A 26,200-nucleotide genomic window follows, 5' to 3' on the forward strand; every position below is an offset into this window, starting at 1 on the left:
AACACATGGATATAGACTCAAAAAAGTGGCTTAACATACCTTAAACCAACATGGAAAACTGTTAATTAAACTGAAATTTTAAAGTAGGTCTTCATGCCTGGACTTGTAGGAATACCGGCAACAGAGGTGAAGACCACTGACCTGTCATTCTCATGCTGTGAAAAAAAATTGGGATCTGGGTACAAAGCAGCAACATTTTCTGTACAGTGATCATGTGAAAGTCTGTCCAAATGGCAAACTTTCAGGACAATGACTCCACCAAATGTCCTGCCCACCTTAATTAACATTATAAGTGATCTAAACACCATTTGCTGAGAATTAATTCAATATTCCCACACATAATTTTCCATCTAGTGACAGCTAGTTTCTCCTCATTTTCATAATCCAATCAGAACACAGAAATAAAAAAGAAAGCCATTACTAAAACTTTCTCCCTATGCAGTCCTAGGAGACCTCTCATGACAATCTTTAGCTAGTCACTCATTTGAAAAAAGTCCAGGAAGGTTGTTCAGTGAAAACAGAAATCTGCTGTTTCCATAAACTTTCCAGAACAGCCATATACAAACAAACAATACAAAGGAGCTGGACTTTGCATAAACTGTATATATGTAGTAGATACAAAATTGTCAAAATTAGGAAATCAAGTGCTAGATGGCTGAATTTATAGCAGAATATCTTGGGCATGTAAAAATATCAGACTTCTAGCCTTTCCAAGAAAACTAGCTCCTTTTGTTAAGGTTCTCTCCAGCCAGAATGGCTCCCTAAACACAAACAACCTGTTTGTTAAAACATTTACTCAATTACTGTTCTGTATCTGTGAAATAGCTACATCCCTATTTGATAGCTGTTTATTCATCTGAAATAAGCAGATATGATATCTGAAACTATCAGATACCTGCATATCTATCATATATCTGACATCAGCAGACAAATATATTTTGTCTCACCCCCTGCATCAGGGGGGACTTGTGTAAGTAAAGAAACAGGACAACAAGGGCCCATCTTTGAAAATTACATGTACACTACTTTCCTTAATGTTCTTTGACAAATCTAAGTACTTGAAGCTTCTAGGAAGTAACAGGGCTTCCTTTTCTTTTTCCCTTTCATTTTTAACACAGATATTAATCACATGCTTTAATTAGATTGTGAGCAAAATACAGTCATTACCTGAATAAGAAAACATGCACACCTAAACTTCTTAAGGAAAGAGAGTGTGATTCTTCAAAATAAGTGAAAGAGGTCTTGGTTAGGGGAAGAAAAAAGAGAGATGAACTGTGAATATATTGAAAAAGTTTTTTTCAACAAGAAGTCACTAAGGCATAGAGTGTGGGGCCTCTGTGAAATATACTTCACCCAAGTGGGTGGCTTTGTAGGAGGAAGAGAGTACTGTTTACCAGAGCTGAAAAAGTTCGGATAAAAAAGGAAAAAATAACTGAGAAAAGAAGCACTCAGGTGCTCAGAAACACATCACTGCTGGCTAACCTGACAGGTTAGATCTAAGTTACTTGCTTATACTCTGTCATTTTAAACAGCATGGAAGTGCTAACTGCAGTAAAAAATAGGTCTCAGCACTGGCTCTCAGGCATTACATTTGTTGGAGAGGTGCTGATGGTTTCATTTTACAACCATAGGGGTCTAGTCTTCTGTCAATATGTGTGCACAATAACTTTAACATTAAGAGGAATAGCTGTGTTCATACATGGGCAAAGAGGCCCAAAGAGCTTGTATTAATATTCAGATGAGAATTAAAATCAGGTGTAATCCTTTAATTCAATAGATAAAAAATCTAGCATAATTTTACAAAAGCCTTATTTCAGTCTTTATTTCTGTAGAGGAGACAGAAATTACTAATTAGGCTTATAGTCAAACAGCGCTCTGAAAGGTATTAGCACACTCTATAAAATGAAACTGACAGCACTTAAAAATCTCTTCATCGCAATTAAAAAAAAAATCTATCTTCAGCCTACAGTCACTGTTTTCAAACACAAATAACTTTTTCCAGCAGTGAGGTGTAGAAACCACATGAGCTGTTGACATATAGAAGAGGCTGGTTCAACTGCAGTTTTGACATATCCTTGTACATTCTGGTGACCCTGAGAGAAAATTAATATAGTCAAATCCTAAAATGCCTGGCTCTGAACCACCTTCTCAAAGCAAGTGCAACTGGAGCAATGCCCACTGACAGTGCTTCCCTGTAGCCCCCAGCCTGGCATGAAACCTGCCAAACTACCATACAGAGCCACATGGGTACAAAGAGAAAGAGAAAAGCCAAAAAAACCCCCAAGGAAACAGTCAGTCAACTAGATCTGCTTGTTACATCCCTGCCTAGGAGAAAGGAGGACGCATACCACATATTTCTCTCTCCTCATTTTATGCCTCCCTTGCACTTAAAAGCTTCTACGCTAAAGCAATATTCAAGGATATAATGTACTTAACAGTTTCCCTGTTTTGGGTGCTTAGAAAACCAGAACTGCCTGTAATGTATTTTTTATGCCATCCTCCTTGTGTGCAGGAGAATTCAAACACACATGGGCTGTTTATTAAAACTACACAAAAGCACAGAATAGCCAGCTCAAGTTAAAGCCAAGTCCTACATTTTAGATAAAAAATGAAATTTTTACATACAATGTCGAATTCCCCAGTTATATTCTTGTATAACTCAGATGCACAAAATTCCAGCTTACTCAGGTCCCTTTAGAAAAGCTTTCAACAGCTTGAAATATAAATGGGATGCATACAGAGGAAGTATTAAAGGAACAGCTTGGGCATCAACGTTTCTTGACATCACTGGAAAAACTCTCACTCGCTTGCTTGTGGCTTTACCAGAACCTTTCAAAGGTAAAGCACTAAACAAAGGAACTAGAACTTGGACAAATGTGAGAATGCTGGAGGGAGGGAAGAAGGGAGGAAGGCAGGAAAGGAGGGAGAAAGGGAGGGCGGAACGAAGGAAATGTTTGTAAAAACAACTAAATTTAAGAGTGAAAGTAACAAACACCAGTAACAAAACACCACTATCGATGTCAGCGAGGGAGAGGAGGAAGAGACATAGAGATAAGTGGAGGGTCTGAGTCCTAAGTCACACAAAACAGAACTAGGATTTTGGATATAAGATGTTAAGGATATAAGATATTGGGATGTAGGAAGAAAAGTAGCACTGGCTGCAATGACTGCTCTATCTTTGACAAACGATCAAGTAAGCAAGCAGGGAAAGAAGCGAGGATTTAAACAGGAAAAAGCTGAAGGTTGAAAAGAACAAAGGTTATAGCTGTGGTAGTGATTGGAAACAAAGAAATTACAAGCCTCATTGACAAAGCAAATAGTGTAGAGGAGCAGCAGAGAAATTTCCAACTTGGAATCTGGAAGCCTTGATGGAGGTATGTGATCTTTGTAGATCAATAAAATTTTATGCAGTGTGATGACTCAAAGGGATAGGAGGTGATGTGTTCTGGAGGAAGCTGCTTCAGTTTGTACCATAATCTAAAGCACCCTTTCAGTAGATCAGTTCTTAAGGAAAACATATGGTGCAAACAATTCCCTTACAGAGACTGTTTGTAAAGCAGTTTTGGGCTTTGGGACCAATTTCAGCCTCATGCCACATTGGTTTGCCTGTGTCTTTTTGATGACTAGATTAGGAGATGGATGCTTTGCCTGCTGTGAGCTCTTCTGCTATACCTCATTCAATTATGAGTTCTAACTTCTAGAAAAGACATTTGCAAAATGTAGTGTGTTCCTCAGCATCAGAGCTAAAAATCGTTTCCTTTATTTTCCATTGAACACCGTCTCATAAGTAGTTCCCCTCTTTGCTTCTAATCTCCTTCTGACTCTGCTCTTTTGTAATTGGGAAGTGTTTGCAGAATGGCTTTCACAATACTTGTGAATACTTGCTCTTAATCTATTCCATGTGAGTTCAGTGGAGTTAAAAAAAGGAAAATCAAGTACTTTGTCTTTCTTCCCTTCATTGTTCAGTTATTCTTATTGTGCAATGGTAGAAATAAGGATGTTTTCCATAGAAAGTAGATTTATACTGGTGCTGTGTCATCAGTTCTATCAACGAGCCTGATAACACCACTTTAAACCCATCCATATGCTTCACAACATCAAATGAACCTTGTAATGCATGTTTTTTAATGACCTTGGTAATCACCATGAAAGCAATCATTTGAACCTTCTACTAGGGTCATGTTTCTGGTAAATTGACTGATTATGAAATCACACTCAAGTCTGAAAAGCACCACTTTAGGAAAAGAAAATTCAAACTCTATGAACACACTGAAAATGAATGTTTAAACTTAAGAAGATATTTCATAATGAATCTATTTTTATTTGGATTACTAAAAAAAAAATAGATTATGTTCTGCTACATTTAAATTTTGACTCTCTTGGATGAGCTCACATGGATCTCTCTATTGTCATTTCATTCCCTGTCAGGAAGCTTTCATTTCACTGTAAACTGAAAGATAAACTTAAAAAATAAGTGTATATGACCAATTAAAGACTTTTTTTTTTTAAACGAAATTTGTTATATATGTATTAAAATTATTGCTTTTGTTGGGCCTTCTATACTAGCTATTCTCATTTCATGAAGAAACAGCTTACAGTAATGTGCAAATAAATACTTGTACACACACACATGCATATTCAGTATTAACAATCTAATTAAATAATTATTCCCATAATAGACTTAGTTTTGCATTTTAAGAGTAAGCACAAAGGTCACTAGTCCATGTGAAATCAGACTTGCATAATTTCTGGTTTCTGGTATTTCTATCTTTATGAGACATGAATTTAAAAAATCACTGTCCCTTACATGAAATTTTAGAATTTTATTGTATTTATCAATTCTGTTACAAACTTTTACTGGACTTATATCTCATTAGATTATTTTTTGTCTGGATCTTGTATTTTGATAGGATGTCCAACTTACTGTCATCTTCTCAGCTGTACAAATTATGACAATTCTTTAACAGAATGGTCACAAGGGGCTGAAACATACACCAATCTACTGTGCTTTCCATAACAAACACTTTAGCTGAGTCACCATAACTGTACTTCAAAATGTTATTTGTCTAAAGAAAATACCAGGTAATACGGTATTCATTAGGTGTTGATCACCTAATGGTGATCAAGCTCAGCAGTGTGGTGGTGAACTGGTGTCAAGTTCAAGATGTGGTATGTGATGAGCTTGTATAAGCATCGCTATTTAGGCTGAGCCTATGCATGACAACTTACCAGTCCACAGCATTTTATCCTATCTGTAAGATCAAAATATTGATACTGCTATGAAACCTATGCAAAATTTGAATTCTTGTCATGGGAGATAAGAAAGACAACAAGCTGAATATCTACTCAGAGCCAAGCTAAAAGCCTTCTTAGTTTTTTTCTTCTTTCATACATGTGTTTACTTGTTTTCAGTAAATTACAAGCGTTGCTAAACCTACAACAAAGGCTATTGATGTACTGCTTCCAACTTGGCAAGAGCTAGCAAGAACATGAAGTTTCACAAGACCATCCCAGAATTTCTAAACAGTGTTCTATTTAAAGATTTTCTATTTGTCTTAACAAGAGTATAAGTGTAAAACACAGTTCCAATTAACTTTCTCTTACCCATAGCTTTTTTTCCAGTATGTGGGTTTATCATATCATTCTTAGCTGGAAAAAAAATCCCTCTTCCTGTCTACTTACAAACATTTTTCAGTGAGTGACAAATTTGCTTAAAGATATTTTCTATACAGTTTGCATTTTTACTAGTTTTATTTTACGCAAATTAAACCTTGAAGTGCACCAAAATCCTAAGATTTTTTAAATGCTGGAAGGATTTTTCTTAAACTGCACTTGTTGAAGACAACCAGATTTTTGGCACTGAAGAAATCATAGCCAAAAGATCAATATTTTTGTGAGGTGAATTTCATTTCTAGAAATACAGTATCTAAGGCATAATCTTTTTATATTATCTTTATGAAATATTTGTGGTCTGTCACAAACTGCTTTCTGTGATTATTGATCTTTTTTTTACAAAAAAGATTAAGAGTTATTTAGCGATCTGTGCTTCACAAAATTGTTTCTGCTTCTCAATTAGGATTAATTACTTATTACAGAAGCCAGCAAGTAGCCAAAAAGATCTTTTTAAAGTTCTTTAGCATGCAATTCCATCTTCATCTGCATGTTACCAACTCTCTGACATTCCCCAGGATGGGGTAGGAAGCTGATCACAGGCAAATTTAATTTTTCTGGCAGCTCTTTCCTGACTTTGGGAGAAGTGCCATCGTTCATGATGGGGCCAGAAGCAAACATGTCAGACAAGCAAAATGCAGTGTTTTCCATTCTGTGGCAGGTGCACATCTTTTCAATGTATACAGCTAGGTATGCCAGCTCAATGTTCATGCTGGAACAGACATGGAACTATGCAGAAATGAAAAGGGTTTGCAACCCTCAGGTGCCCATGTGAGCGTCTCACTGGGCTAAAAAGAAAAAGATATATTTTACTAAATACTCCACTTCTTTCTTGGAGGAGCTGGCATTTTCTCTCTTTGTGATACCTCCTAGGAAACTTATAATTAAAATCAGTGCTTGGTGTACATAATCAAAATCCTAGTAGCTTCATTAATATAAAAGTAATCAGGGAAATGAAATCTCAATCTAAAGGCAATAGGCATATCTTAAAACAATTAAGTCCAGTCTTTAAAATTACATATTCATTAACTTTGCACCAAGTCAGTCATTCAGCAAGAACACTTGCTGAAACTCGGGTACCCACTATGCTGAATTAAAAAATCTAAACAGGGGCTAGAAATTTTAAAAAGTAGTATTTTCTAAACAAGTCAGTACTTGCCCTGAACACTCATAAAAAATCTTTTATAAGTGTTTTTTTTAAAATGCAAGGCTGGTGTTACAAGTCAACAGTCCAGACATTTTTCAGTTTAAGAAAGTGGAAACAGTTTAAAACTTCTGGAATTATGCTGTTTAAATATCAGAACTGCTCTGCTTCCAAAGTCCAATTTAAACTTACAAGGATAGAAAAGACTGAAACTGAAAAAAAGCTTTCAAAATGCCTACAATAATTTAAATTACCCAGTTCATCGGTTTTGTCTCAGTTTTCAGCTAATAAACTTTGCAAAAAGAAAAATGTCATCACATTCTTTTCCTAAAAAATAACTTTTGGAATGGGTTCCCACAAAGCAACCTTTGAAAGAAAAGAGGATCTCTATATTTGACTGGTTTCTCATTACAGGTACCTTTTGCAGTTCACGCTGCCACCCATGAGAAGTATGACTATTCCTTTGTCCTCTAACACCAGCTCATGGGAGGGTGGGGAGGGAAAACAGATTTGGGGGCTGCTGAAAACATTTGTTCAGCCAGTGGGTGGACCCAGCAATGGCCATGGCCTGCACTGCACTGAGTATCTTCCAGCTGAAGGGGAGCATGCTTCCTCAGGGATAAACAAGGAGCAAGGAACTTCCTCTCAGACAGAAAGGGAACAGAGGAAGATTGGGCAATAAATTGCAATTTGGTCACATTCTTGTTCATGCCTTTTTTTTGACACTCTACTCCTACAGTAGAACAACAAAGTCCTAACTTCTGCCAAATATTAGTTCAAAAGTTCAAGTAAATTATGAAACATAGAAATAATTTAGCTCATGAAATTTTACAATTGAAAAAACATGACATGAGAAAACAGAATGAAAAGCTGCTCTACTCTTAACATGATTTCCAGTGAGAGGGAAGGATATTTCTACCAGATAATCTGGTGAATTTTAACTAATTTTCTTTTCCAAAACATAGAATAATAGAGTCATTTAGGTTGGAAAAGACCTGTAATATCATTAAGTCCAATCATTGACCTAACACTGCCAAGTCCACCACTAAACCATGTCCCTTGCAATACCTATATGTCTTTTAAACGCCTCCAGGGACAGTGACTCCACCACTTCCCTGTTCCAATGTTTGACCACCCTTTCAGTGAAGAAATTTTTCCTAATGTCCAACCTAAACCTGCCCAGGCACAACCTGAGGCCATTTTCTCTTGTCCTATTGCTTGCTACCTGGGAGAAAAAACAACATCCTCCTCACTACAGAAAGTTGTAGAAACAAGCTAAACGAGTCCAGTTTTCTGAGGCGCTCGTTATAAATCTTGTACTTTAGACATGCAAAAATTCAAGTACTGAAATTTTTTTTATAATCTTGCAATTCCTGCCATATTATAAAAATTCTGAATAAAAAAACATTAGTAGTGCAGAAATTGAGTTTTGAACAATGATAAACTGCTGAATGTGGAATGTATCACTTCAGCAGTCTTCTAACTTTTGCTCCTGTGTAAAGGAAAATGAGAATCTATTTCAAATATCCCTCAGATTAATCTTCATGCTATGTACAGCATTGGCAGCAGAGATTCGAGTTTAATCAAGCCAAAAAATAATTCATAAAATGAAAGAAATGTTAAAATTATAAGTTGCCTGCCTGGACTTTTTCCTGTGATGTGTATTGCATGGACTACCTGCAGAGCTAGACTCCGAATATGTTCAGGATTAGAAGAGAATGCTTAGAGGTGAAGAACAAGCTCAGTGCTGTCCCCTTCACTAACACAGTTTGAGGAATCGTTAAGATGCTGTTTTCTTGCAGTCACAGGAATACATTTAGTCAGGAATTCCTAACATAAACACACACACAGGAAAGATGATTTGTGTAAATTTTTTAGAAATATGAGAGAAGTAAGAGGTCTCTACCTGAACTATCATTAGTAGATGTTTTCTTTAAACTAATGAAAATATATTACTACACTGATGGAACTACCTCTTCCTCCCACTGAGAACTGAATTTCTTTATCTTGACAACTACAGCAGTAATTTACAAGTCAAATTAATAGTGGCATACTTTTAGTATTGTTGCTAACTTCTTTTAGTGCTACTAACAAACAAATGGATATAAGCATAAGATCCACTGAACAATAAATTCAGCACGAAAACAGCTGGAATAGTAAGATCATAAGGATACTAATTTATGGCAAGACTTCTACTATAAGATTACAACTTGTTTTGTCTGTACTGCAGTTATGAAAAGAGAGGTCAGACTTGTCAGAACATTTGGAAATACATTAAAATTCATCTGCCTTGTTAGATTACACCTTGCAATTGCTTCCAGTTGGAGGAGAAGAAAGAAATTATTCAGTGTTTTTAATGGTCTTTCCTTAGCAGAAAGTGAAACCTCTCTTCTTTCACAATATGGGAAACAATTATTCATCTTCTCATTCAAAACGAAATATTTCTAGATTAATATAAATTATGTCTGATAATAATGATGTGTGATAATAATCTGTGAATAAACATGATTTATCCACCTGTCAAAAATGCTAAAAGGAAGGAAATTTACTAAGTTCAGTTTATCAAACAGGGTTGTACTTCAGACAGCTATCTATCCTCAGAAGATTTTAGTGCAATCTGCCATTTTAACTTAATTTTACACACGGATTCAAACACCTGTTTTAATCACTCAGCTATTCAATATATTTTTCAGTGGCATTCTAGACATTATGACATTTCAGACATCTCTATCCTAGATGATGCCAGTACTTCCAGTGTTTTGCCATATACATGCGCAAGACATAGGTGAAAGCCATATTCACAGAATGCCTTCTGACAGAATTTCTGTCCTTTGCCTCTAAAGCACCTTACTGACATTTATGTAAGTGCTAGAAAATTAGTGGTTTATGTTTTAGGGGTCCATTCTTCATTCAGTTTAATGACACACTGGAATAATTTAATTTTTTGTATAAAGTTCCTTTCATAAACAAGGAGCTGTCAAAACAGGCATGGACACGAATGGACAAAATCATGAACTAGATTTAAAAAAAAATCGCTCAGGACCTAAATTCAAGGTTTATATTTTCTCTGCAGAACATCCGTAAAAATGACAATCTCAAAATGGCATGTTTCATGCCACAGGGTGTTTATACTCTGCCTCTCGAAAATAAGGACAAATTAGTACATGTGGAGATCAATAAAAGCCACCAAGCTTGAGTTATGCCAGGTTATTTTGGATTAATACTTTAATCTTTTTAAATTATGCATATGTATATATTTAATTTCTTTAATACTATACAGTAGCTTTCTCAATGTTATATTAGTTTCAAACTTATATGTAAACTGAGATAATACAAATTAAAAGAAACAGCATCCATTATAAAGCACTGTTAAAAATGTTACAAATGTCAAGACTAGAAATCAACATATTCCCATTACATCTTGTCAAGTTACCTTAACTTTTACTATGTTTTTTCTTACGGATATGTCACCACATGCAAATTCAGGCATTTAACTCAGCTGCATTCACCAGCTAGAGACCCAAGGTTCCTCATGAGCACAGAGGAAAGAGAGGAGTTTCCCATTCTGTGCTTCACAGCAAGAACATATCATCAAGATTCCTAGCCTGTCCGCAGATACGTATTTATGCTTATTTAAATGACCTTCATCATGCATATTTGAAGTTTGATTGGTGCCAACACTCAATTTATGGATTAACAGGCTTACACTCCTCTAGACTCTATACAGAATCCTTAGCAAACTTATACTTTTGGGAATTGATCCCCAAGGCCACTAAATGTAAGGGTACCTTTTCTAGGGTGAGCTTTAAGTTTTGGATCTAGACATCTACTTTCAGCATTGAAGGTATTTTTTTTGTTTATCAGTGGTATTGACAGTGAAATAAAAGCTGCTCAATAGGTTTGTTATTTAATTAGTGTTGACTGAATATTTAGTTAACTAAGTACAGCCTCTTTTTCAAGAAATGCTTAGTAACTTCTGCTACTATTGTAAGCACTGCTAATGTCTAGGAAAACTGAAATTCCTCAAAACATTTTTGAAAAATTTTAACTACTCATTACTCAAACAGAAGTGTATCAAAAGTTAGTAATTGGAAGTACCCCTGCCAAATAATGAATGTCATGATAAATTTTATTACTGTCAACATTTCATAAGGGGAAACATTGCTTTAAAATAGCACTTTAAAATCCCCGGCTTTTATTGCTCTGTTCTCTCTGAGTAAGCTCAAGCCATAAAAAAAAATAATTTCAGTATTCTAAAATTACTGCAATGTGAGTAAGTACTAACAAAAAGTACATGTAAGTTTTTCATTTGCTTTATCCTCCAAAAAGATCATAATATCAAATTTCAAATAAAATATTCTAGAATACATTAGCTGGTCTTTAAAATGCTTCTTCTGGTGTTATTCATTAACTGAGAAATTTTAAGTTTATTCAAACAATGTATATGTGTGCACTAAGATATTACATTTTTATCCCATTGTATTGGTTTGTCACAGCCTGGTTTTAGGTAGCAGGGGGGCCACTGAGATGGGTCCTGTGAGGAAGCTGCTGGAAGCTTCCCACCATGTCCGGCAGAGCCAGTGGCTGATGGCTCTGAAGATGGACATGCTGCTGGCCAAACCTGGGCCAATGAGAGAGGTTGCTAACGCCTCTGTGATGACATAGTTAAGAAGAAAATCAAAACAAGGTCACAAGATTTTGGTTTCTAGTCAGAGAAGAGGTGGAGGTGAGAACATGTGAGGGAATCAACATGGAGACACCAAGGTCAGTGAAGAAGGAGGGGCAGGAGGTGCTCCAGGCTCCGGAGCTGAGGTTCCTCTGCAGCCCATGGTGCAGACCATGGTGAAGCAGCTGTGCCCCTGCAGCCCATGGAGATTCACAGGGGATGCAGATATCCACCCGCAGCCCGTGGGGGAGGTGCCCGTGCTGCAGCAGGTGGATGCCTGGAGGAGGCTGTGATCCAGTGGAAGACCTGGTGGAGAGAGATGGCCCTTGCTTCCAGGCTGGAGCAGCCTGTCCTTGGAGGACTGCACCTCATGGAAAGAGAGACCCACATCGCAGCAGTTTTGGGAGGGCTGTGTGCCCGTGGGAGGGGCTCACGCTGCAGCAGGGGCGGTGTGGCTGCTGCTCCTGAGAGGGGACCCACGCCGGGGAAGTTCAGGAGAGCTGTCTCCTGTGGGAGGGACCCCACAGCCTCACAGGGGAAGACTCCTCTCCGGGAGCAGCGGAAGAGAATCTCAGTGATGGACTGACCAAGCCCCCATGCCCTGTCTCCATGCGCTGTCCGTGGGAAGCAGGGAGGGCTGGCGAGCGGAAGGTGCTCTAAGGGCTTATTTTACTTCTCATCACCCTGCTCTGATTCTGTTAGTAATAAATTCACTTCACAACTTAAGTTGAGCCTGTTTTGCCCTTGAAGTGTTTCTCCCTCTCCTTATCTCACTCATGAAGCCTTCGTTAATTTTTTTCCTTTTCCCTCCTCTGCCCAGCTGTGGCAGGGGAGGGTGAGCGAGCGACTCTCGTGGGTGCCTGGCATTGGGCCACTGTCAAACCACGAGACCTATTCAGAGAAATATTTTAATTGTATGGAATATGTAAACTGTTATGAAGATGTCTGTAAGACTCTGTGGGGAAGCATGTTTTTATTTGCAGAAAAAAGTAGAAGCACTTTGAAAAGAATTATTTGAATTACAGAGCTACTGTATTAGCATTTTTCCCTCCTGAAATCATTATCTGAAGAAAAACAAATCATTTAGATAGAAAAAATGCAACTAACAAGTGAAATTTAGTGTTAGAAGCTGTGTGATTTAGCATCATTTGTGTATTCGGTCTTGGATTTCATAAAAGAAATGCAGAAGAGAGGTTCATTAATCTTATCTTTGGAAGTTGAATCCAAATCATCCTTTACTACAAGGCAAGGTAAACCAAAGGAGTAAATCGAAGTCACTGCATGGTCGCCAGCCAAGAAATATATCCTATTTCAAGACTCAATTCTTTTAGCTCAAGTACTTGCCATAAACCTGATTGGACCAAGCTGTTAAAAGTACATTTATACAAAAAAACCTTTTTTTGACTTAAGCCTATACATATAAAAAAGTCATAATTTAAAAACAATTTACCTAAACGTTCTCCTATGTCAAATGAGATTTTTTTACTTACTCTATCTGTGATAAGCTGTTACCTTGGTACTCACTTCCCCTGACTTAATCCAAAAAGTCGTGAAAATAAGTCTGATCCAATTTAGTAAGCCTGCTTCAATTTTTAGTGAGGAAAATGGTTTTTTCTGCCACACTGTCTCCCCCATACAATTCTTCTGTTTGAAATAGAAAGTGTTTTATCAAGGTATATAAAACTGTTGTTTAATTCCACAGGCAAGGGTGCCCTCTAATCTAGAGACATGTCAAATCTTTGCACAATTATAACTGAACACATGCCGACTTTTCCAATTAAATTAAAATGTGTATTTGAAAACATTATAAAAAACACTTGCTAGAAGGAAAGACAAGAATTTATGTAAAAGACTGTTGACTTTAATTTCTTATTTTTAAGATTTTCCATATATCAAATATTTGCCATTTTGAAGACTGATGCTCTTATTATTGCTTTTCCCTGCTTGTCATTTTCACCTCTGTCAGCTCAATAAAAAACTCACACAGTCGACATTTACCTCTGCCTTCCCATTAAAACTGAGAGGAGAGTTACGTGTCTGACATGTTTTGCATCCAAGTATGAATCATTTAATTTCTTATTAAAATATCAGGAAAGTGTTTTCTTCTTGCACTGATGGAATAATTAGTGAATTATGTCTTATCTGATTTGACACACACTTCATTTACCATTCATTCTTCCTATTCTATTTTTGGTTCTTTTAAATTTTTTTTAAACTTTTGTGTGTCAACCAGAGACAAAAGTAATTCTTTTCATTCTGCCCCAGCATTTTTCTTCATTATTTTTGACAAATGTAAGTTGATCTTAGATTTGTGGAATGCAACCAGTTCTATCAGATCTGTGGATGATAACAAAGATTGATAGTGCTTCATGTAACAGGCCACAGCATCACTGAAGGGCAATAACAAACATTAGAAGAAACAGTCATTTAAGGTTATATTGAGAAATTGTCAACATTTTTATGCCCGTCACACAACAATCACAATCAGCTTCTTGTGTTGATATATAGGAAACCTACCTTTTGAAACATATACCTTACTGTCTGTGAATTCTGACAGTTTGTTTGCCATTATCATTCAGAATTACTCATTTGTAAGAGTGAAAACATTTTAGTGCTGTAATTATTGAGAGATGAAAATAGAAAAAGAGCAGTGTCTTGATATGTAAACATATCATCACTTACCTTCTCTGCTGATTGGGCCGTACCAAAAAAGATTGGAATGAAAGCTAACCAAATTATGCAGGTTGTGTACATAGTAAATCCGATGGGTTTTGCTTCGTTGAAGGTCTCTGGAACCCCTCTTGTTTTAATAGCATAAACAGTGCATGTGACCATCAAGAGAATACTATATCCAAGGGAACAAATGAGAGAAAGATCTGAAATGTCACATTTGAGAACTCCTCTGGCATTTTCTGGTTCAAGTGTCCTCTGCTCTCCATAGTCTACGATGGTATGTGGTGGATCGATAGCAAACCAGATGAAGACTCCAATAAGCTGCAAGGATATGAGGCTGAACGTGATCACCAGCTGAGAAGCTGGACTAATAAATTTGGGAGCTGTGACAGATTTTTTACCTTGTTCAAATATTCTGTGAATTCTGTTTGTTTTGGTAAGCAGCGCAGCATAGCTGAAACACATGCCAAGTCCTAAAAAGATCCTTCGAAAGGAGCAGACCACTGTATCAGGAGCTGCAATCATTAAAAAAGTAATGGAGTAACAGAGAAAAATGCCAGTCAGGAGCACATAACTGAGCTCCCGCCCAGAGGCCCTGACGATCGGTGTGTCATTGTACCGGACAAATGTCACAATCACAAAGGTGGTGGCAATTATACCGAGAATAGCTATGAAGACAGGCACGATGGCCCAAGGAGAATGCCACTCCAGTTTGATTATAGGGATAAGCTGGCAATCCGTACGGTTGGCATTTGGTCTTTTATTAATGGGACACAGTTCACAGTTGAATTCATCCACCTGGTAATGGTACCCCTCACAGCGCTCACAGTGCCAGCAGCAAGGCACTCCCTTCACGGTTTTCTTTCTTTCCCCAGCTTTACAGGGCAGGCTGCAGACAGATGCAGGATGTGTGCGTTCTCTGTTAGCCCACTGCATGTCTTCTACCTGTGGGTATAAAAAATTAATGAGACTTCTATTTTCCTTCATTTATACTATCCTAATCCTGGCCACAGGTTTGTCATAAATCACTACATGCTGACAGCACAAATACAGTTTACCATAATAAGAAACGTGTTTCTTTCCCTTGCACTGACTTTAAAAAAGTGTTAAATGATTGTGTCCAATAAATCATTCATGCCACAGGCTTGATGAGTATCATTAGTTTCTACTTACCTCTTTACTGCTGACCAAATTGACATCTGTAAAGATATTTATTAACTCCAGGCTAGTTTAAAAGCAAAAAAGCCCCATATGCAGTGCTGTAAAAAGTTAATCACATGCAAATATAAATATCAGTAGTTCTCAAACATTTAATTACAAAATAAGTCTATTTTCCGAGTGAGCTTCAGAGGAATTTCTGATAAAGAAACAGATTAAAATCTCCATGCATCACCTCTGGCAGAACAAAGAGTGCCAGAAAAGAAAGATCTGTGATGCCACCCCTTCCAAGAATGTGGGTATTTTATACTTTTCCACCTTCAAAGACTTGAAATGCTCAAAAGTGTTTTGTTTACATTTCTAGAAGATTAAAATAAGTATATACTGCTTTCTGAGTAATAATGGAAAAAGATGTAATGACTATTGCTTTATTTCTCCTGATATAAAAAGTCCAGGGATCCTTTTGTAGCCCAGAATAATATAATCTTGTTTTAGAAATCCCAGCTTTCTCCACATCACCACATTAACAAAATATCCTTTTCTTCATCCACCTATCTATTCTTCCTGCATGCCCTGCAAATAAAATCTGAATAGGAAACTCTTGGATTTAAAGAATTTCCTGCTTAAAATTATCACTCAGTTTGGTGCCAGCTGTCCTTAGCCCACCCTTAGCAAAGCTGTGTTCTGCAGAGGTCACTGTGAGTTAACCAGAGCTGTGGGCGGGACAAAGCCACTTGTAGGCGCCAGAACCACTCCTTGTTTCTCCTGGCCCCACCTTTCATTCCTCTGTGAGGTGGTGAGCGCTCAAGGACAAAGGACTTTCCTTGTTCTTGCCTATTAAGTACTTAGCACTTTTGTTTCATCTGGAGTCTTTATTTATAAGTGAAACAGCAGTAACAAAACTTCAGGCGCCAGGAATGTTTTCAGTTCCTTCTGGAGGAGGACAGAATGAGGACAGCTTATAAAAAGGGATAATTTTGGCCTCTAAAGTTTATTTTTTTCAGCAAATTTTCAACAGATTTGAGAGGAAATCACAAGGTAGCATTGCTGGCCTTATTTGCCTTCCCCAGAGAGCCAGAGCGCCAGTTACAGTACTGCACAGGGTGAATAAAGCAAGAAAATGCAGCCCAGCTCCTCATCTCTTCTGTGCCCCTCTGGTGTAGGACTTTGATGTTGCTCTCCACTCCAAGGGGCAAGCAAGGGACCACACAGCAACAAGGAAACAAGAGTTGCTCATATAACCAGCTCTGTGAGCCCTCAGAATCACTCTAGGACTTCAGTGGGAGGGGATCCTGAATCCCCAGAAGTCAACCAGGTTTTATATCAAAAATTGTGATGACTATGCGGAATGCATCATCTGGTGCCTATGGAAAAGAAAATAATTTAAGCAATTAGTTTCCTAAAAAACACAAGAATAACCCAGTTTTGTATGAAACAGCTTTGATAGAGCTACAGCAGAGCACTTGACACACTAAGAAAAAATTCACCCCTGTTCCAATCTCCTGGTTTTAATCACTGAAATCCTCAAAGCTCACATTTTGAAACGCCTATTGTTTCATCTACTAGACGTGAGAGAAAACAGGCTATGATGAAATCAGCATGATAGGAAAGACAATTCTCCTTCATATTGTTGCTAGAAGAATAAATACAAAACTTGTGATTTAGTCACATACTACAATAGTGGGGGCAACAGTAGGCCATGGTCATTAATCCAGATCTGTGGATAAGTTTGGGATGACTCAGAAAGAACAGTACCACATATTGGCTAGATTATAGCACACGATACAGAATCACAAGGAGAGTAGACAACACCTTATCCAGCAAAAACTTAGAATGGCATGGACAGGCAATATCTCATCCAGCAGAAAGCCTGACAGGATAAAGCTTAGGTGTCCAATTTTCAAACACATTTGAACTAGCAAGGTGAGTTTACAACAGATCAGTATTTAATACCATGAGGCTACAGTGGTTCTTATCCGGCATTAAGCATCCTAAGGTCACATTTACTGTATTGTGAATCGATGGCTTAGGTAAGTACAGGGAATTCCCTTTTGTCTTTTAGAGCTTCTACCTTACTAAAAAAAAATAATAAGAAAATCCTTTTATTTTACAGCTATTTATGATTTCACATGCTTTGGTCTTGACACTATTTTAATTGACTAAAAACATGCTTAAAATCGCTTCCTGGTTGGCAAAACATTAAAGTGCCTGAGGTTATGCATCACATTGGCAACAACTAATAACACAGTCCTACTTCTGAAGTTAACTAGTAAAGATTCATATTATGTTTTTCACTCTGGTACATCTGATACAAACTGCAAAAGGTATAATTTCCAGCATATGAAGTTATATAAAGTTATGAATCTTGAGAAACTCACAGGATAAAGAATTTTTTTTTCCTAATAAGTTAATTATGAATATAAGCACTATTGACTGGTTAGTGATAGAAAAATTCAAACAGGAATAGACTCTTAAAGCATAAAAAATTCTAAATCAATGTAGAAAATAACCAGAATGAATGGCTGGGGCAGGTGGATTTTACAAGGTATAAATCCTATGTTTTAAAACCTGGATTGTCTGGATTAATTTTCTAGGCACAAAAAAACCCCCCATATTTATGGTGACCTAGATTTATCAGAAAGCTTTTAAAAAAATATTATGAGTTCTTGCTCATTAGTTTTATATTTCATTTTCTATTTAAGAAGAAAGAGGATATATAGTCAAGAAACATTGGCCAGTGTTTGAAAATTGAAAATCACTTCAAGATACTTGTACATCTGAGAAGATTCTGGCATTGTAGGATGTTAATTCTGGAAGTTTGTGGAAAGATGGGATTCTCCCATGAGCACAACCATCAACAACTCAGTTTATAGCTACATTAACAAGCAATGTGCCACAGTAAGAGCCAATCGGCAGAGCAAAGCTGTTAATTCTGAGGACTTGATGTTCACATTGGTCTGTATTTGAATTAGTCTGCAGAAGAAGGTTGTATTGACCTAATTTTAACATCAGTGGGCTGAACAGTGGTAATGATTAACGAAGATTGCTGGCCTTCTGGAAGGCATATTCTGTTTTCATTTCAGCCAAAAGCATCCCGGTTCACATAGCCCAAGACCCACTCCACAATGAATGAGTGTGCTAAGTAGGAATAATTAGTAGATTCATTTTACAAGCTGACTCTTGGTTGAAACCGGAACACTGATGTGTGTATATCCTCAGATTGCTGCTTAGACAATCCTGTAGTAGAGGCAGAGGACATGGCAGGGGAAACTATACCTCAGAGTGAGCACTGGGCTTTTATTACACTTGAACATGTCTGTTAAGGGTTTCTGTATATGCAGCAGTTAATAACTGAAAAGCCATGCTAATTCTGGTCATCTGGTTCACTCCCAGCTGTCCACAACCTGCAGCAGTCTTTGCCTGTAATGTATTTTTGAGCTATTATTTTGCATACTATCAAAGTAATAAGTAAATGCAGTACAAAACATAATTACAACAATCGTCTTAAAGCTCTATCAGTTCTTTCATTGATGGTATGTATGAAAGATTTCAGTGTCTTGAACTTGTACAGAAGATTCACACGTCATTGCTTTTCTCTCTTTATGAGCTAGTACTATTGATCCCAGTTCTCTGAGATTAACTTTATACAATAAATGACAGCAGAAACTGTTAAGAAACAAGAAAACAAAGGAGGATAATTTGGGAACATAGAACAAGGGACAATTATAATTTTCAGAACTACTGAAAACCTGTAATAGTCAAGCTTTAAAGGGAGTTTCTGGATGCTCAGCCTCTTCTGAAGAACATAATTTTTAATGTAGACATAAACACTTAGCAGTGAAACTTTCAAAAGTGCCAAGGGGAACTTGCTCAATACAGCTAATTAATTTAAATGAGAGTTAAGTGCCTTGTCTGTTTAACTGCTTTTGAAAATCCCACTATGCTTCCATCTGCAGTTTTCACAATATAAATATGTCGGAAAACTTGCCCTAAAGTGATCTAGAAGTTCAAATGTTACAAAACTAACTTCAGGGGATCTTTAGGCACACATTTCTAAAGAGTCTCATGGGGGAAAGAAACCAACAAAAAGGCCAAAGTCAGACAAAAGAAACACAGAAAAGAAGGTACTTTTTGACATTGAAAAATGATTAAGTTCTGCATCTCTTCAGCTCTTACTGATTAAAATGTCTGGGTCTGCAGCACACTTTATACTGCTCAGACCCAGACAAGGCTGAGCAGGTCTCAGATTGCTAAGTAGCCTTGGGTAAACATGGTTTCAAGAAGACATTTTTTGTCACCTCATTTTCATGTGACATCTTCTAGATGTGGTTCACTACAGTATGATATATTACAAGGCAGAGTTTGTTGCTAAATGTATCTGACATCATCTAGATCAGCTGGACTGGGGTAGCCTAGCTCTGGATCTATTATTAGTAATGGTTTAAACATTATTTCAATTTTATTTGAGTAGCTTCTCTGAATTTTAAAGTGTCTGATAGATGGATGTGCTATAATGAAATGCCTCACATTTCCCTAAGATGTGGTTCCATTTCCTACTAGTCCAATTCTTACCAGAGTGAAAATATCAGAAATACTTTGACAGCATCTCTGTAAGACATGTATTCATTTTCTATGAAATGCATCACGATACAAAAAGTGAATGGCTTCATTGCTCTTTCAATGGACATAAAAATCATCTCTACATGAGCTATCTGCCTGATTGAGCTGCAATTTGCTTTAATGTGTTAAGATTTGTTCAATGTGAATTAAGATTCACAGTTCACTAAACCATTACAATGCAGACAAAATGCCATTTCATATCAAAACCAAATAAACACCTCTGTTCTTCATGGACATTACAAACACAATTCCCTCTAATATTTAATAATAGAGCTAAAAAATTAATGATGTGAGAACTTGACTAAAAGAATACAAGGTTGACATGATACAGTAAGAACAGCACATTCACGTTCTTGTTACCCACATTCTTCCAATCATCGGCAATTCATTCCTTTAGCAATGCCCTCAGCAACTGGAGGAGACTGATCGAAAATGCTGTTAATAGGTAAAATATAATTTCTGAATTATGTGTCCAATTTATGTGTACAAAACCACTCTGTTTCCCATTCTTAATTTTCATGGAGAAACGTATAACTTACTTAATTCAGCAACCCATGAACAATACAAAGAAAGACACCTGGACAACCTTCAGAGAGTTTTTCAGAGTGCATTGCTTGGGTAATATTTAAATGTTTCTGATTATGCTATATTATCACTTGCAAGAATTTTTATTTTTCTTTCAAATCTTAGAACCAAGGAAGGAAGGAAGGAAGGAAGGAAGATATTATTAGTGGTGAAGCTTTGGTCTCTAACCTAGGACTTAGCCTATATGGCTCTGATACAGTCTGACTCTGTGACCCTGGGCAAATTTTTTAACCTTTTTGAATCTCAACTTTTCAGTCATGGAGACAAGCTGTCATGCAGACAGGAGGAGTGGAGGCACTTTCTCTTCAAATATGGGTAAAAAGTTCAAGTAGGGATATAACTGATATCCATCTCTCAGGCCTATAAGGTTTTTTTGCCCAATAATTACTTGCAATTTAGAAAGTCTGACTAAAACAACTTTTAAAACTGAGCAATATATTTTTAAAGAATTAATACTGGAAATTTCATAATGTGTCAGTGCTTTCTCATCATGTCAAAATTTTTCTTGTCTTCTCCAGTTTTCAGAACTGCAATATCACCAATCTCTGGAATTACTAAAATAAAGAGAATGTACTTTTATTGTTCCAAACATATTAACAAGTCATTCTCAGCTAGGGAAAAATAATTATAGGGAAGGATGCTCTAAGGCAATACATAAAAATTGAAAAGAACACTATAAAAAAATATAAAGTTTCTTATGTTCATAGAAGAAAAGTTTAAATACTTGCCTTGCTTTATTAATGCAAGTATGTTATTTAGTGGGCTGATACTATAATTTTGCTTCAAAGAAACCAACCCTACTAATTAAGCCATATAATGCATGACTGCTGAGTACTTATGTAGAGGAACACACTATGGTAACCTAAACCAGGGAATAATCATACCACTGTATCACAATATACAGAGAGTGTTTATTAGTGCTATACAGTCTTAAAATGCTAGCCTTTATATGGCTTGGGATCTATCTTACTTTTTTTCTTTTTAGTTTTAATTTTTTTTTTACTTTTACTTTTCTCCTCCCATGATTTGATTTCATCTCATGGGGTACAGAATTGCTGGCCCTAGCAGATACTTGGTACAAAGGCAGGAGGAGCTGCAGTGTAATACCTTCTTCAATTTGCCAGAAAACAAACATTAATGTGGTTGGAATGCTTGGAAAACATCATTTTATTCTCAAATGCCTTGGGGAGTAGACAGCACAAAGTGGAATGATTAGCAGGTCATCAGGTAAACAGCTACTGTTACTACACTGGGTAACCACCAAATGGAATTTTACAGAAATCTAGTAGGCACTTCTTTTCAATATATACTTTTTTTTTTTCTTTACTGAAAGCATGAATCACAATTAATTTTCAAGCTTCTGAAGATAGCCTCTTGATTTACAAAAGAGACAAAAAGTCACCCTCAACCAAATCAAAGAATCCAAGCAAACCAAAATACACCACCACAGAAATATCTTATTCTAGATGGCATTGGCAGACCAGATTTTTTGAAAGCGCTTTCAGTGGTCTACTTTCTATATTTTGAAAACATATAACTAGTATCAATGTATCAGACTGAAAATCAGGTTTCCAAAATTATTCTTTACACAGACCACCTTCACATAGACAATCTCAATCACATATCCTTACCTAGAGGCCCTTACATGTCCCTGACATGCACTTGAAGAGAATTTTATGAGCATTTACAAATAAAACTCATGATGTACACACAGGGATTGAATTTATTATATGCTATCAAAAGCAGACTGTGTCAATTCTTTGCCTATATAAGTAGACAAGTGTTTAAGAAAAGACTGGATGTGGCACTAAATGCCATGGTCTAGTTGACAAGGTGGTGTTATGTCATACATTGGACTTCATGATCTCAAAGGCCCTTTCCAACCTAGGTGACTCTGTGATTCTATCTCCACAAGCACTCAAATTAAAAACAAACAAACAAACAAAACCCCCAAAAACTTGCCAGATTTTGAAATAAATGGGGTTTTGAGAGGAAACCTTCCACCATCACACTTTTTTGTCAACTGACTAGTTTTGATCAGCTCTAGTACCGAATAATAATGCTTGAAGTACTTTTTTTCTTCCTGCAGTTGATCATGCAGAAATAGCCTGCAAGCATACCTTAAAGAATTTAGTGCTTTGAGAAAAGAAAAGGAGCATAGTTCTGGCAAAGAGTTTTTTAACATCACTTTGCTTGTGCCTGGAGAATCTCCTCAGTTCTGCCCAAGGACCATGACTAGTTTATTAGCTTAGTTGCATTTCTTGATGAAATTTTTAATACCCATAACCCTTGCTCCCTCCAACATCCATTTCTTTTAGCCACAGTTACTGAAGTTAGAGCTGGCTTGCCCCAAGCCCAGTGCTCCATAGCTACTGTATTTCCCTCCAATCTGTGTCAGGTGCCTTTCAATTCCAATGGCCCTCAGATTCTCCCTCACTTCACAGCTCATAGTAGACAGAAGGAACACAAGGGGTTGAGCATAGTTGCCATTTGATTTTAAAGGAATTTAACATAGATTTTTTTTTAAATTTAAGAACTATATAATTTCATAAATCTCAGTGTTTCATGAAAAATATTCACCATGGCATGTTTTTATTTATTGTATTGGTTAAAGATGAGTTTAACAAAACAAGAGCTCTTGTCCCCAAACTCCTTCATGATGGTCTGTAAAAAAAAAGGTACTGGGCTGGACCTTTAGCTGATTTAGTTCAGCCCAGTAACTTTAGTACAGTTATGCTAACAAGTTATTATTTCTTAAGAGGGTGACCTGTCACAGTTTTTATCTTTAATATTTAATTGTTTTAAAACTAGAAATTAGCCAATCACAAAAGCCCCAGTTCAATATGAAGAAAAAAATGCTGATAGGCTTGTTTTAGTTTTAATCGTACCCCATTATTTTTAAATGGTTTCATCTATTTCCTATTTCTTTATCAGAGAAAAAGGTGCTGTATGCATGAAACTGAAAAATGAATGCTTCCAAATTCCATCCTGCACAACCCTTCCTACAAATTAATACCGACACACAGATAATATATTCTTTTTATTCCCACACTGCTCACAGACCAAGATGTCAGTTGCACTAAGGGCTATACAAATCTACAAGAAAAAAAATGTGGTCTCAATCCCAAAGAATTCACAGTCAAATTATACGATAAAGGAGAGCAGAATTTTGGCAGAATATAGAACAGAACATCCTAAAACTAATAAGGAACACAGATCAGCATGATAGTCAGCAGCCATAGTACACCTCCAAACAGGGGCTCTTTGAGGAAATTTTGCCAAAAAAGATTTTTAACAAGGGAACTGAAAGAAGAAAGCGGGGCAATTTTGCATCTATTTCCTGAGCTTTCCATCCAAGCAAAAGCAACTCCAAGATGGTCAGCACAAAGGCATTGGCTTCATCAGTGACCTCTCAAAGAGGAGCATAAAACAGAGCTGAAATATCCTGTGCATCTTAGCTTCTAAACAATGGTTCAGCAAAGTGAAGCACTTGAAATTTTGGGAAAAGTTGCCCTCACCTCAGCAACCTTCATTGACTCTGACAGAGGAATAGACAAAATTGGCTGGAATTGCAGGGATCAAATTTATTTACTTGTCACAAAAAAAAGAGGCACTATAACTAAACTGTTCCGGACACATTTTTCAACCTGTTTTTAGGGAAAAAATCTGTTAATATGTGTAGTACATTCTACCCTGAAACACTTCAAAATCCTAAACACCAGGACACTACTTTAAGATGGTTTCCCACTATAATGGCACATGTCTTATTTACCAGCTCCTCTTCACAAAGAGTCAGATCTTTTCATGCTAGTGATTTTGAATTTTCAGCACTACATAAACAAAAGAAAACACATTGGCCCTTTAAACACAGTTCCAGACAGGTAGAAAAACCACATACACAAAATGTGCGAAAGTCTGAATTCAGAACAGGCAGAAAACAGACTGTATTTTATACTGAGATTTCCAGCAGCAGGGGAAGAGTGCTCACTGCCAAGTCTGTGCTGTTGCTTAGAGTGAAGAGTCAATAATTAAATTGAAAATTCTGCAGAGAGACCTAGTGATCTGGCAGGAACAAAAACAAGCACGAGGAAGAAGTTTAAGCTTGAGAAGTGCTACAGTGCATTTAGTCAGGGGGAAAAAAACCAAACCAAAGCCAAAAATACTTCTTACTAAAGAAATAAAGGTGAAGATGTTCAAAATGAGAGGAAGTGGGGTTTCATATGGACTGAACATATTGGGATTTATTTTATAATATTTAAAGAATTGAGTAGATAGAAAGCTCTTGAGACTTTATGGGGAAGAATGGAGAATTTGCAAATGGGAAACCTTGTGCTTACATTCTGAAAAGGGAGGGACTGAAGAAGCCAGGGAATTATCAATCATTCATTTTGACTTGGATTCCAATAAAAATCCTGAAAGAAATAAACAAACACATTTCAAAAACACAGAGAAAGAAACAAGACAACACCCAAAAGGGATCTCTCATCAATGAGCTGTCACATTTCCTTCAGTGAGAGGGTAACAGGCAATGTGGATGAGAGACAAGCAGCCAGGTGTCATTTATCTTAACATTAGAAAGATTTTTGACACCATCTCAAATTACACTCTCAGTCATAAGCAACCTAGTGAAACAGATTTAGCCCCTAAGGGCTAGGTGCAAATTATATCAGAAAGCCACAGAAAGATAAAATTTGTAGTTGATTTACTCTCAGAAGGGAAGGGATGGCACAGGGTGTGGCTTGGAAAGGTCTGTTGTTAGTCTGCTGTTATTCAATATTTATAATAACCATTCATTCAGTTTGGATGATAAAATAGAGTATACAATGATCAGATTTGGGCAGTAACACTGGAAAAGGCTGAAGCTATGCTGAAGGTCAGAATTCATATTTCAAATGATACTGCAGAATCTGAAAAAATGAAGCATGCAGTTTAACAGGGACAACTAGCAGTACATTATGGGTCAGGAAGGACAGAGGTAGCAGCTCTTCAAAAGAAAAAGAGATCTCGGGGCTCTAGTAGGTTGTGATATATTGAACCAGTGTCATACTGTTGCAAAAGGGGAAAATGCCAGATAAATGCAGATAGATACAATAATCCTTCCCCTCTGCTCTCTACTCATGGCTACATGAAATTATGTTTCTCCTGTACTCTGCACTAGTGAGACTGCAGTCAGAACATTTTCTGAAGGTTAGATCGTTGTGTTTGCCTTTGAAGGAGAATCAGATGGGGAGTCCAGAGGAAATCAGCAAAGATCAGAAGCATGTTTAGAAAACATGATCTATGTGACTAAATTGAACAAACTCCTGTCGTATAGCCTGAAGAAATAACATAGCCTAGGAGGTAAAACAAAAGTCTTCAAATACATGAAAAGGATTCAATGTACACTGAATAAGATAAGATATAGGCTTAAATTATAGCAATAAGGAGTAAAATTAGATATTTATAAACGCTTCAGAGAGATAAGAGTAGCTAAAAAATGAAAGATAATGCCTTCAGAAGCTGCAAAGTCTTCACCCTTGGAACAACATAAGTGTAGAAGATATTCACTTTATCCAAGGGCTAGAGAGTCTCTTGAGATCCCTTTAGCTGTCTTCTGTAATGCAAAGGCAGATTTCAGGTACTAAATATTTTGAGAAGAAATAAAAAGATTATAACTAGGCCAGATAAATAGAAAAAATATCAAT

General features: G+C 36.8%; 1 protein-coding gene across 5 annotated transcripts in view; it reads right to left on the minus strand.

Annotated features, from left to right (window-relative positions):
* GRM8 (glutamate metabotropic receptor 8) overlaps positions 1–26,200 on the minus strand; it is a 323,953-nt gene that overhangs the window by 29,406 nt on the left and 268,347 nt on the right. For all 5 annotated transcript variants that reach the window (XM_042018191.1, XM_042018190.1, XM_042018194.1 and 2 more), the window contains one exon: positions 14,163–15,098. In XM_042018191.1, the coding sequence (XP_041874125.1) occupies positions 14,163–15,098 (936 nt within the window). The remainder of the gene's footprint in view (positions 1–14,162; positions 15,099–26,200) is intronic.

This window comes from Corvus kubaryi, unplaced genomic scaffold (genome assembly GCF_017639235.1).
Source record: "Corvus kubaryi isolate FWS band 111438036 unplaced genomic scaffold, C.kubaryi_AGA036_p1.0 137, whole genome shotgun sequence".
Taxonomy (NCBI): domain Eukaryota; kingdom Metazoa; phylum Chordata; class Aves; order Passeriformes; family Corvidae; genus Corvus; species Corvus kubaryi.